The sequence below is a fragment of the Falco biarmicus genome, chromosome 4 (genome assembly GCF_023638135.1).
Source record: "Falco biarmicus isolate bFalBia1 chromosome 4, bFalBia1.pri, whole genome shotgun sequence".
Classification (NCBI taxonomy): Eukaryota; Metazoa; Chordata; class Aves; order Falconiformes; family Falconidae; genus Falco; species Falco biarmicus.
Window position 1 is genome coordinate 38,794,609 of NC_079291.1, and position 13,239 is coordinate 38,807,847.

The 13,239-nt window shown below is 39.2% G+C and overlaps 1 protein-coding gene across 11 annotated transcripts in view; it reads right to left on the reverse strand.

The window, feature by feature from the left end:
* ADAM22 (ADAM metallopeptidase domain 22) overlaps positions 1-13,239 on the reverse strand; it is a 137,760-nt gene that overhangs the window by 18,326 nt on the left and 106,195 nt on the right. For 4 of the 11 annotated variants that reach the window (XM_056334885.1, XM_056334881.1, XM_056334879.1 and 1 more), the window contains exons 22-28: positions 12,898-13,014; positions 12,022-12,190; positions 10,988-11,096; positions 9,937-10,027; positions 8,607-8,624; positions 2,586-2,686; positions 1,943-2,009 (exon numbers count right to left, since the gene is read on the reverse strand). In XM_056334885.1, the coding sequence (XP_056190860.1) occupies positions 1,943-2,009; positions 2,586-2,686; positions 8,607-8,624; positions 9,937-10,027; positions 10,988-11,096; positions 12,022-12,190; positions 12,898-13,014 (672 nt within the window). Of the gene's footprint in view, positions 1-1,938; positions 2,010-2,585; positions 2,687-5,541; positions 5,737-8,606; positions 8,625-9,936; positions 10,028-10,987; positions 11,097-12,021; positions 12,191-12,897; positions 13,015-13,239 lie in introns of those variants that run through there. The other 7 variants (XM_056334875.1, XM_056334878.1, XM_056334880.1 and 4 more) reach the window with 3 other exon arrangements.

The window sequence follows — 13,239 nt, forward strand, 5'->3', positions numbered from 1 at the left end:
GAACTCTCTCTCCAAGGGGCAACAGGCTTGCCAAAGAGACTCAGGCAAGCCATGCAGTCCTGTGCAGCCCAGGACAGAACCCATCAGGAGAAAAGAGCATTTTCCTGCCTGGCAGGCCTCTCCCACGAACACACACTGTGCACCATTCCTAACAAACTGCTGCACAGCCCCTGGGAAGTACAAACCTCCTCCCTCTAGCACCAGGGCTGCTGTTGGGTTGAGAGACTGTAACAAACAGCAAGAAGGAAAGCAGAGAATTAGGTGAAAATTATAGGACACCTTTATAACAAACAAACAAAAATTACAGGGGAAAGGATTTCTAACTCACACACTCTCTGTCTACCCATTCATTTAGTGCTCTGAAGTTTTCAGAGCAAATGTATAATACAACAGCTGAGCAGCACAGAGGAAAAATATGCCCATTGAGGTTTTTTGCTTTTACTGAAAACAATACTCTTCCCATGCAGTTACATTCACTCTAGGCTAAAAAGAGCTGATCTGGTTTTATTCTTTGTGCACCAATTCAGCCCCAATGTACACCTCTGCTGAACGAAAGAATAATGGTATCATTAATTTAAAATATTGTTTTAAACCAATTTTAAGAAATACAACTGGAAAATGAAGGAAAGCACAGGACAAATTTCTAAAGAAGAATGTGCAACCTCATTTGTATTCTTGGCACTTTGGTCAGACCAATTTTGCTTTTATCAAACTGTCTCAAGCAAGGAGAAAAGAAAATGAGCAAAATAAGGTTTCAGTAAAGAGTTTATCAGCGCAAAGACCAAGAGCACAGGGGCACTTGACAGATAAACTGCTCCAAGGAATCTAGGGCTAAAATTTCTGGTTCCATGTGGCCATTTTGACCATGCAATGTTATAACTGCAATGTATCAAACTATTATTTCTGTAACTTGTAACAGAGGGTCTTCTCTATAAACTTCTCTGAGTCTACTCACCTCAAGACAGTGCACTGCAGGTGGAAGAAAAGTTTCAGAACAAACTCAAAATCCCCACCCCAAAGAAAGCAGGGCCCAGAGAGTAGTTAGCATTATTAGTTTCCAGCAGGGTTGGTATCAAGCCCATTTGCCCATAGAGGTGCAAAGTTAGTACTAATGATACAGGGAATGGGCACTGTCATCGCCACCATGGTCAAAGAAGGGGCCATTCCCGTGTGGCGTAAGTGCTGTAAGAGCAGGCCAGTGCTAGACAAGCCAAGAGATGGTATTTCCAGCCATTCACCACTCATTCACAAAGGGAGCCTGAACCAGCAGGTTTAAGTACATAAAAAAGGCTCTCTCCCTACAGGGAACATTGCAGGCAGGGGCTCTTTAGTATATGTAGCCAATAAATCAGTAAGGAAAAAACTCTAAGCCATACTGGAAAGGTGTGAGGATCAGTCACTTGGTAAGGGCTCTCATTACCCATTTATTGCAGGGCTTACTCAAGACTGGCTGTTTCAGGCTTACATCAATAAACTTGAGGGTACTCTCAAAGCAGACAGATAAGTCTCCTAAAACCTCCAGGAAAGGATGCAGGGATACAAATCTCTAACTCTGCAATGGCCCAACCCAAGGTGAAGACAAGGGTAGAAAACAGGTTATCAGAAATTCAGTATTGAACCAGGATACACTCAGCAATGGCAGTTTACTGTAGACAAAAGCCTGCAGTGATGGTGCAGGCTGCCATCATCATGGGGAATTGCTATGGGAACGACTGTGAGGAAGCCTACATAAAAAAGAAAATTGATAGTTAATTTTTAAAGAATACATAAAAAGAGGTTGAAATACATTAGCCAAACCATTTATCAGATATCAGTCAGCAATCAGAATGGGCCACAGAGCAAAAATGCAGCTATCTATTTTTCAGTACTCTTAATCTCCATCTAGGAAACACAAATATGAAAACTGTAATTTTTGGCTTTGCTTTTATAAGTTCAGACTTACTCAGTTGAATTAGACCGTGGCCTAAACCTTTTGCCTCTGACTTTCTTTCTGTTTCCTCCTATATTACCTGAAAGAAATCAAAGGATAAAGAAGATGGTAAAACAATTTGAAACTCACCTGCATCTCATGCCAAACTCTACATTCTTTTTGCATCTCCAGCAAAAATGTCGTTGCCTCATTAGCTTTAACCATTTAAAATTCACAGGTCAGTCCCTCTTGATTTACCTCAGACCAGCTAAACCTGTCACTTAGGTGACCCTTCTCTACTTTTCGCCGCAACTGTGAAGAGCAAAAAACTCCTTAATCTCCGCTTTCATTTGAGAAAATCACTACACTTCAAAAACCACTAAACACTGCCTGATAGTATCACAAAAGCTGGCAAGAGTGAATAGACTTTTTCCTCTTTTTCACGTTAGCTCACGCTAGAGGAATGGGAGAAATTAAATGTTGTTTCTTTGTGACAAAGCATTGTGTAAAAAAGTTATTTGGGTAGGGTGCTGCTAAATCCCAATTCCAGGTTAATAACAATTAGCACAATTTTAAGGAGTCATGCTGCTGTCCTAAGATCAGCTAAACTTTCAGCAGAGCAGCAATGGCCCAGAGGCTGGTTTCCACTGTGGCCAGCACGGAGGTTCACACTTACCTTGCCAAGAATTACTCCTAGGCCTCCCATTTTCACAAATGTCTGAAATATGTTTTGTGTCTGGGATCCTTTCACTCCAGGAATGAGATAATCCATTTGACCTAGAATAGGAGGGCTCAGATGCGGTTATTGTTAAGGGCATTGTCTGACATCAGTGTTAGCTCAGCAGTTCACAGAGTCACATTCCCAAGGCTGGTGACATAACACAGCCTAAGGTCTGTCTGCACTAGCAGAGCAATCGGGATTTCTGGTTAAACCCTGCAGTTAGGCTTCGCAGCTGTCCCTGCAGCTGTTCCGTGTGCCCACGTTCAAGAGCCAGGCTCCAGCACTGCTTTCTTGCGTGTTTGCTGTGGAAAGCACAAACAGCAGTGCACACCAGATCTCCTTTGGATTTGCATGTCTGCTCTAGTTCTTAGCTGGAAGATGCTCTTCCAGCTGTGCTCCTCTCAAGGTTTTTTTATCTCACAGTCAAGCACATCCTGCCTGCAGGCTGCCCACTCCCTCCCGCTGCTGCTGCAGGAGCCTGGACTGCTTCCCTCACCCCACTGCTACCGGTCTCAGGGGCCCAGGAGTTTGTGATGAACACTCTCCCACTCACAGCTGTTAGCTCCAATGGAGGTGTAATTTTGCTTCATTTTTGCTGATTTTGAATTTCTATTGTACTTTGCCAGCCAGTTACCGCAATATATACTTCTAATGCTAAAGCCAAAGCCAGAAACAATCTTTATAGCCAGGTGCTTGGTGCAAACTAAAGCTTTTCTTTCCTCTTGTAGTCCCTCTAAGAGCCACAGATGTGTGTGGCAATGTCCAACACATCAGGCATTGCAACTGGCTCCCTCCTATTGCACCAGAGGTGCTGCTCAGCTGTTTGCCATGAGATCTACAATTATTTCTGGAAAACAAGAGTAAGTTGAAAACTGGTCAGAATAGATAGCTTATTTATTACAAAAAAGTTTTGCTCAAAGGAACTATTTATGTGGTTTCTAAGTCTGGATACTCTTGCATTTTCCAGTCTCTGCTTTCCTTGGAAGGCAGGCATCTGAGAGATGTTCTTCAGCTTCTAGAAGACCAGGCTAATCGCCGCCACAGTGAACTAAGCCCAGGGTTTCATTAATTCAAACCTAATTACAGCATGAAAGGGCTGAGAACCAACAGATCCAGTGGCAGATTATTTTTTTTAAAAATATTTTCTCCTCCTAAAGGTCTATTTTCAGGTTCAGGATTGTCTTGCTATATACTGGGTTTGGTGTTTGCTATTTCGTAACAGCAAGAGTTATCAAAAAGTTATGTCTTAATCCCTGAACATCCTCCGAATACCAACTAACACTTCATAGTGCTTTCCAGCATGGAGAAGCCCAGGCAGCTAATGGCCCAGTCACTCTAACATCTCCCAAAAGATGCCATCCATGTATGCACACTGAGCAAATCAAAACCCGCTTGGAAGGTAGGAAATAGCACTCTGGGCATTCAAATGGAAGGACTATGTCAGCTCCACCACAATGTTAATGGAATATTTGTCAGACTTACTTTTCCAGACTTGACAGTGGCACAACATACCTGAACTGGTGCTGGGAAACAACAAAACTCTCTAGTACAGACAGACCTTAGAAACCATTAGCTTTTCAGAACAAATAATAAATAGACGCACATGATAGAAATGAAATATGAGAAGGCAGATACTGAATGGGAGAACGAACACGTTAAACGACATTCATTTAAAAAGACACTTTTTTCCTTAACTGTTTTTTCAACCTGCTTACACAAAGCTATGGAAACTTGCTTTCTCAATGCTTTTTTCAAAATTTTATCCAAATGAGAAAAGATTCTTCAACACAAATAATGCACCATTTAAGATTAACACTTCCTCCCTGAAAAAAAAATAATTCTCCATTCACACATCTAAAAAGCTTAATTTAAAAATTAGAAATCATTAATTAATCACTACTACAGTTTTCCTAATAACATATTCAAACAGACTGAAAGAAGTTGCATATAGAATCAGGCTGCTATATCCAAATAGCAAATGTTACTGCAAATATACCCTTTCCATACATTTCTCTTTACTTTCTTTGAAACTAGAACCAAGAGAATGGCTTCATCAGCTGCGCAGTTACAGACTGCTCAGTGAGACAAGAACTGAGCTTCTTATGAAGCAGTTTAGGATTGTCTATCCCTCCTACAACATAGTGCTTCTCATAAATTGTTTTAAACTGACAGCTGGAGATTTTCACAATTAAAGGACTTCTAACCGCAAAGGGATGGTGAGCATCATGACCTAATGATCTTAGAAATTACAAATGACTCTCAATGCTTTTCAATGAATTTTCCATTGTAAAATGTTGATGGTTTTTTTTAAGTAACTGGAACAACAACAGAATTAGTGAAATCTGATTAAGGGCAAAATCTAATGGTTACTCTTAAAGGCAAGCACAAAAATACAGAAAGTCTTTGTAGAATTCTTTTCTAAGATAACAATTTCTGACCTTTAAGTATACTAGTCTAGTAAGTGGAATAAAATGCAAGCACTATCATCTTTAATGTGAGACAGCACAATTATTATCCAGAAGTCTAGGTCAACTCAGTGAATTAGTGACACTGACAAATAAAGATATAAAAATAACATTTATATTGAACATTTTATGTTTATAACTATTATTAAAGCAAGACAGTGTTCCTTTTCTTTGATTACATGACCATGATTAAAAAAAACATTTGTGGGTATTTTACTAATTATTTTTTTGAACCAGCAATTACTATTACAGTCTACTTGAAAACAATTCTCAAGCAGGGAGATCATGAAAATCTGATTAACTGAAAATTGGTTTACAATAAAAAACTTATTTATTTTGGTCTAATTGTAATAACTAGCAGCTCAGTGCATGTGAGAAAAATCAGTAATCAAAGCACAAAGGATGTTATTTCAAACATTCCACAAAGAAAGAAGAAAGAATCAAACCTGCTGCAAAACAATGAAATGTTCTGACTAATGGAATAATGGGTGATGGAACAGGTAGAAATCTGAAAATGCGACAGAAAAGCAGACCTCTTCTTAGAACTAGATGCAGAGTTTGTGCTGACTCCAGGAGGCATGTCGCTATAAAAAGAGTCGGCCTCTCCAGGCTTTTTTACATAATCTCCCTGGGGTATTTGTCTAAAGTATAATAAACATTGTAGAGTCAGAAAACATGACAGGAACCAGCACACACACAAACATGCACAAATGTGAGTTTAAAAGCAAGTGGCAAGGATAGCGTTCCTTGAGAAAACCTGTTAACCACACACAGTAAGCCTATTAATAAATAATTCAACCATCTGAGAGATTCCCACATGCTTCTGATATGTGCAGAACAGTGGATTATGTGGTTTTGGTATGGGAGAACAAGGAACATTTCACTGATAAACGCTGATCACAATTTTTAAAGTGAATAGTTTGTGGTTCTTGAGGCACGGGATAACCAAGTTCAGACATTTCAGATGCCTCATCACACTGGTTGCTAAAAGCATCCCCAGGTGCAGTACGAGTACTGCAGCCTGAGCTGAATGCATGCCTGCGTCAAAAAAAGAGTTCAGGAAAAGTGAATGCTTTTTTCCTTCTGAGGTAAGTACTTTTCATTTAAATGTTGTGATCATTACAAAATTCATAAACAGCAACCTGTTGAGTTATTTAAACCACATGAGGAGGAGAAAAACCTCCAGTTTATTAACTGTTTTCTTGTGCAAGGGAACTAACACCAGTGTCAGAGGCTCTCAGCTACTCCTGATTACCACAGTAGACTCAATCTGCAAGACACAAGAAAATAATGCCACACCTATCTGACAGCAGTTTATCCTCCTCCAGTACCAAAAGCTTGGTTATGGTGCATAAAACTATCTATGCATTAGAAAGTCCTAATCAAGTTATGTGACTTTTTGCAGATAGTGAATTCATTGCCAGCAGAAAAACGGTCATGCAAATATTCCAGTTATAGTTCTACCAGGTTGAAAAATCCTCCCTAGAACAAGTAGCTACTTTGAGAGCTGACTATATCATAATAACAGAAACTGAATTATCTATTCAGCCTTGCACTTTCCAAGGCCTTTTTGCCTCAGTCTGCTCCTATTAAGATGTGCGTTTATCAGAAGGTTGATTCATGATTCACATTCAGATTGTGTCCAACTACAGACCTGAACTGGCCTCTCTTCATGCTGTATCTGAATTTCTAATGCCTCTAAAGTATTTAAAATATATAATTATACGGCACATAAATCATTATCACAGTACTTCCACACTATTTCATCTAACACTTCTCCAGTCTCAGTTCTTGTCCCATTCCCCAGCTGGTACATGGGTGTATTCAGAGTTGATTCACTGTGGGCAGCTCTGCTTCCCAGGGTTCCTCCAGCAAACTGTCTCTCACTACTTTGTCAGAAATAAGTTCTCCCATGTAGCTGTGCCCTTATAGCCACACCATCCCAGCTGGCAGAACCCTTGCTAATTGGCTCTTTTTATTTCCATTTACTCATTTCAGTTCTTAGTAATACCAAGTATCATTCCTTACGTAATGCTCAGAAATACCTCAATGGCTTGTTTTCATCTTTATTTAAGGAGTAATAATAAACAATTAATAATAAAAAAAAAGACACTCTGGTGGATGTCTGATTTTTCCATTTATGGATCACCCCTTGTAAATATTCAAAATTATTCTATTTAGATGTCAAGCCTACAGAACTTCATTTTCTGCATGAAGAAGATTTAGTTACGAAGTATCTCCATCATCTTTAAAGTGATGGAGCCCTCCGTCACTTTCAAAAGCTTCAGCTCATGCTGGTTTCCACTCTTCCCATGCCCACAGACACAGCTGCAGACTGACTGCTTACTCACAGCTCTCTGTCCGTATACTGATTTCTGGAGATGAGGGAATTTAAAAAAATTAGATTCTCTAATACTCCAACGTGAACATGCATGGGGCTGTCTCTTTCTGTATTTCAAGGTTTTGGCTGCTCTGTCCTCAGCCAACACTGCAACATCCACAGTATAATGAGTGACTTGATGGCCATGTTAGTCTGCAATTACAGATACATCACACTCCGCTAAGCAGCACCAAACCCTGAAATTCTGTCTTCCTTGTGCTGGGTGACATTTCCTATCCATCAGCCTCTCCATAAGGCTTGACCTCCATACCTTTGGTTGTTTCCTATTACTGTTCCTGCCACCTACCTGACCCTTGCAGTACACAACCAGCACTCGGCAGCGCTTTTCTGCTTTTTGCAAGTATTTTGAGCCTGGCAGAGAAAGTGCTACACAGGCAGGGGAAATGGAGAACAAGCACAACAGGTAGCGGCAACAAAGCAGCAGCTTGGACCAGGAGGCAGTGATACAGGTAGAAAACAGGGGAACTTGAGAAACCCTCTAATGTGTGGGGGACAGAGAAGAAGGAGCCAACTCCTTCCCAGAAGACTCATCTGCCTGGCAGATGACTGATCAAAGGGAGGCGGTCTTCCAGGCGCCAAACCCAAGTCACTAGGAACTGTTTGGGTTTTGGCCACAAGCTTGAAATGATAAAAGTTCAGTCCTGTGCTGAAGATGGTATCATGCTTTAGCTACAAATCAATCAAGCAGGCTGGCAGGAAAAAATAGGCTCTTCATTCGCACAGCAATTTAACTGCAAAGAAGCTCCAGGAATGAATTTGTCTCAAAAGGCTCCTGAACATCATGTTAATATTAATTATTCAATTCTCAGCCTCTCAAGAACGCTTTCATCTCTAACAGATTTTCAGTCTCTCTTATTGGAAATATTCTCCTGTTTTCCTAAATAAAATAGTCTATCTCAGAAGTAAACATTATTTTTGCTACCAAGTCCAGTGAAATCAATATTTCAAGTAATGTATTCATAGAATACCAGTTTCATATATTCAAGCAAATATTCTTTACAATATGGTAACTCATCACTGTATTTTCTTTATAGCATGTAAATGAGCAAGAGAGAAGAAAAGCTATTTTCAGAGCTTTCTAAGATACATTCCATTACTTTTATCACATACCTCTGTCTTCTGTAGTTTCTTTCCATACAAAGAGAAGAGAAAGAAAGAATGATTTATCAGTATGCAGGTATACGTGGTCAGTAAGAGAAAAAAAATAAAGAGAAAAGCAATGTAGGCAGAATGAAATTTTTACTCAAAATATTTCTACAGAAAACACTTCTAAAATAAACAAACAGTAATTCAGAATAAACAAGGAAAATATATTCATGTTGATGGCTAAAATCAATGCTGAGTTGGAGCTGCAGTTCATGATGAGTTTAAATCTATTCACTGTGAAGCTGCCAGTGAAAGGTGCCCTCTTGCTCTCCACCTCCAAGAACTAATCCCAATGGCTAGATGTGATCTCAAAATGAGCCCTTAATTTTCGGAGTTGTACTCAGAAGTCCAGATTGCCAGATGCTGCCAGAAGCTGAGGATGATATACCAAGACAGCATAACCTATCTTTCTACTATACTAATCTTCATGCTTTTTTCCAAATGCTTCTTTCCTTACGTATTTCTGAGCTGCTCTCAGCCCACCTCAGTCTAACAACCAGCAGGGGATGTGACAGTTTGTTATGCCAAACCGCTGGGACCCTGTCTCAGCTACAGCATTGCCTGAAGCTGAACCTGCCCTGCCCTCCAAGCATACCAAGGATCTGTGCAGGAGGACTTCAAAAGCCACTTACCCAAACACAGGTGACAAAGTACCTTGAATCTTATTATAATACATACAAAAAAACCCTAAACCACTCTGGTTTTAGAGGAAATTCACAAAAGGAGAAAAACTGAAAAAGATCAGTCAGGCTAAAATAATCCATTTTGGCTCTCAGTGAGCAGAACACTGACAGTTCTGCATCAGGGGAGAACTTGCAACTTACTTGCAAATTACAGATTTCTCTCTTACCGAAATACGTGCCTGAATTAATTTCAGGTTAAGCTGACTGAATATAAACATCTGTTTAAGGAAGCCTATTGTTTAGTGCTTTACTGACTGATTGAAGGCCGATCTTGCTAAATTTATTTCATCATTAGGAAAGATTTATAACTGAATCAGACTATTCTTGTATTTCGTTTGTCAGATACAGCAAAATCACAATCTGATCGTCTACAAAAAAAAAAAAGAACTAAATTAGAAATAAATTTCAAACCCAGATCAGGCTCTCCAAAACCACACACACATGGAAGAATTGCTTGAAAAATGCTAACACTATAAAAATGTCATTATATAGATATAATCCAATATGGATTTTTTAGATTATGTTTGAATTGTTCTTTTCATAACATAATCAACTATCAGATGAAATATACATATTTTTAAACTGTATTAAGAAGAACACAATTTACTTACTTGTAACCCCAACCAGTTATTCCTAAAACGAGAGCCAACACTAAAATGGTGCCAGCAATAGCCCCTATTATTATATTTGTGCTAACAACACCTGGAAACACAAGAAAGGGGAAAAATACACAGGGTTTTAGGAGAAAAATACACAAAACCAGTAAATGCACTGTCTTTCAAAAACCTGCTTGGACAACTTGCACTAGGTTGATGAATTGTAACCAATAATAAAATTTTGAAAGATAGCACGGACATAAAAAGATCATTTGTAAATCAAGCTCTGACCTCTGTGTCCATTTCCCTTTATTGAACACTTGCTACATGGGAAAGTTGTGTCAGGTATGCCAATATAACTTTATCAATACTAAACTGCTGTAGCTTACATCCTTACAACTTGCCTAGCAAATACATGCTTACATTGGAATAAAAGTGACTGGTTTTGCTCAAATCCCTTCCATAGCTGAATAAATATAACCAAAAGAGACATTCTGGAAGATGGTAAAGCTGTCCCCCCACAAGGATTTATAATGAAAAACATTTACACCCTCATTTTTCCACAATACATCTTTCTCTTGTATGCAAGCCTAAAGATGAATAAAAATTTTCACTCAAAAAATGTGACAAGCCTAAACGTTGTTTGCCAACATTCTGCATACTGGCCATGTATAAAAAATTTACTCTACCAGTCATGCAAGTAACACTGCCTTTCCATCTAGATATGAGAAGTCCCAGTAACTTTCTGCTTGACCTGTTCTATCAATATATTAATAAGGCCACTCAGGTGATTGGGACAAGCAAGGTACAACCAGCCTCACTGGCACCAGTCCTGAGAGGTGTACTGAGTGCTTGCAAGCAGCACCGCTCGCATCTAGCCCCAGTTCTGAGACCTCAATTCACAGACACCAAGTGCTTCTGCTGTGGGAAGAAGGGAAGGGAATGAGGCTCCTAACGGTGCACTGTGCTGTATGCTACCTAAAAAATTAGGATATCTAGTTTTGCATAATGAATCTTCCTCAAATCCAAGATTTTCCAGTTATTGGTAAAAATGGTAACAACATACCTTTATTGATGGCATCTTTATCAAAAAACATATCATCCTTGATGCGAGAACTGCAATCATCTCCTCCCCAGAATCGGTCACAGACACACTTTATTTCATTGCTACAAACCTGCAGCCAAACATGTAGCTCAGAATAAAATCATAAAATCAATGTATTCACGTAATTAATACCTACAGTATAGATATAGTCTGCCTGCAAAATTTTGCAACACATTTTTAATATACAGAAAATTTAATGTATATCAGATATAAATATACTATTCTACTTTTATATATAAATATATGCAATATCTATTAAGCATATTAATGTATTTTAATGCAATATATTTAACAGAGCCATTTATAATTGCTTTGGGAGACTCTGAACCTCAATTATTTTTATTTTTTCAAAATATGAAGTGCTTGATTTCAGATTAAAAAGGGAGTTCTAACGCAGTATAAAAGACAAAAGACATTATGAGAGAACAACAACTTTGATTTCAGCTCAGCCATAGGGACCTGGACACTGTTTCAAACTGAAGGACAAGGGGACTTGCCAGGGTCACGGCAAAGCCATCGGCTGTGCAATGAGAGCAGAGAAGTGAGCACTAGCCAAGAGACAGCTCACTGCCCTCTTCACTAGGTCAGCAAACAAAACCCAACAACTTTATGAACCTTCTTGGCTGCTGACACAATAAAGAGGGAATTAAAAAGAGCATCTGGAAGAACAGAGACACAGGCTTCTCGGGTCACAAAACCTTTATGTTCTCCTGTACATTGCCTGAGGAAATATGAAGTGATAGCAAAAGAAATGATTGATAAAAAATTTTTAAAAACTAATACATGCTTACAATGGCTCATTGTTTAAGATGCCTTGATTGGTATGCATTATGTTTACTTATGTGCCTCCTTCCCTTTTCCTTTACGAAAGCTTCTCTAGCATAAAGACTTCTAGAGTCACACTTCTGGCACCCTAAAAGGTCTAGCTAGTATACTACACAACACCAGGTACTCAGCAAAAACAGAAAAAAGGATTAAAGAGTACAAGAACATACACCGTGTCCTGAACAAATTTCGCTGTCTGTGGTGCCTGGGCAGGTACTGAAGTTGAAGGCCTCGATGGGGAGGCAGCGATGCTCAAGGCACACCATGTTCGGCCCACACGGTGTCCCGTTCTCCACATAGCCCAGGTCTGTCTCCTCATCGAGCTTCACATGGCCACCACTGCAAGACAACCAAGGGGACCCCGGTGACTTGTGCTGTGATTAGATGGGACTGCTTGAGAAACTGGGCTCTGGGCTGCTGCCTTTATTTCTGTCTGCATTATATGATGCCCAGGACCAGGAAAGAGTAAGCACTGGCTTAATTTTATCTCACTGGTTCTAATGTGAAACAAACAAAACCACAGTATATCTACATGAAATAAATGTAATGGTGAAAACAAAGACCATTTTTCCAGTGTGAGAACTAGTGTTAGATAAAACACCAAGTTTACTTGTGCAGGAACTTTATTTTATCTTACAGTTGTGTGAAGCTATAAGAACACACCAGGTCTATAATTGGGAATCAGTTAACTTACGGCAATGTATTAAGCTGCCAGTTAGCTTTGGCAGTACAGGCATATGTCTAAGTATTTTACAAACATTAAGAAATGTAAAATCAAGAGACCAGAGAAGAGGCATTACAACTCTACAGGCAAAATTAACTACTACACAGAGGGGACTGCAAAACAGCTGCACTCCTCACATGCAGCCCATTTCCTGAAGCTTAACAAAGGTTGTTAATAATAATTGCTGGAATAATGACTATGCATTAACAGGAAGAAAATAATTAATGGAAACAGTTGTTCTCCACTTAGGAAGGAGAAAGCTGCTTTTCTATGCAAGATGGATATTGATTGTCTCTGTTCTGTTTTCAGGACTTCCAATTACCTGCAATTGTAGACTTTTCCAAACTGCAAGATTGATGATGTGATTTCACCATCAAGTTCTCCAAGTCTGGGCACACTGGATATATTGGAGCATAGAAGGTAACCACAAAGCACATCCCTGTATTGAGAGAATGAACAGATACTCACCAAAACCAAAACTGAATTAAAATGGACGATCAAAAAAATATGGCCTTCTTCACTTGCTTTGTAATGTGTTTGTTATTCCTTGTCTTTCTCCCACTGACAGTAACTCCCATAAATTTGTTTCCCAAGAAAATTACTCTCCTCAGAGCTTAGACTAGGAAAAGTCTTTTTCATTATATATTATCAAAAATGCTCTGAG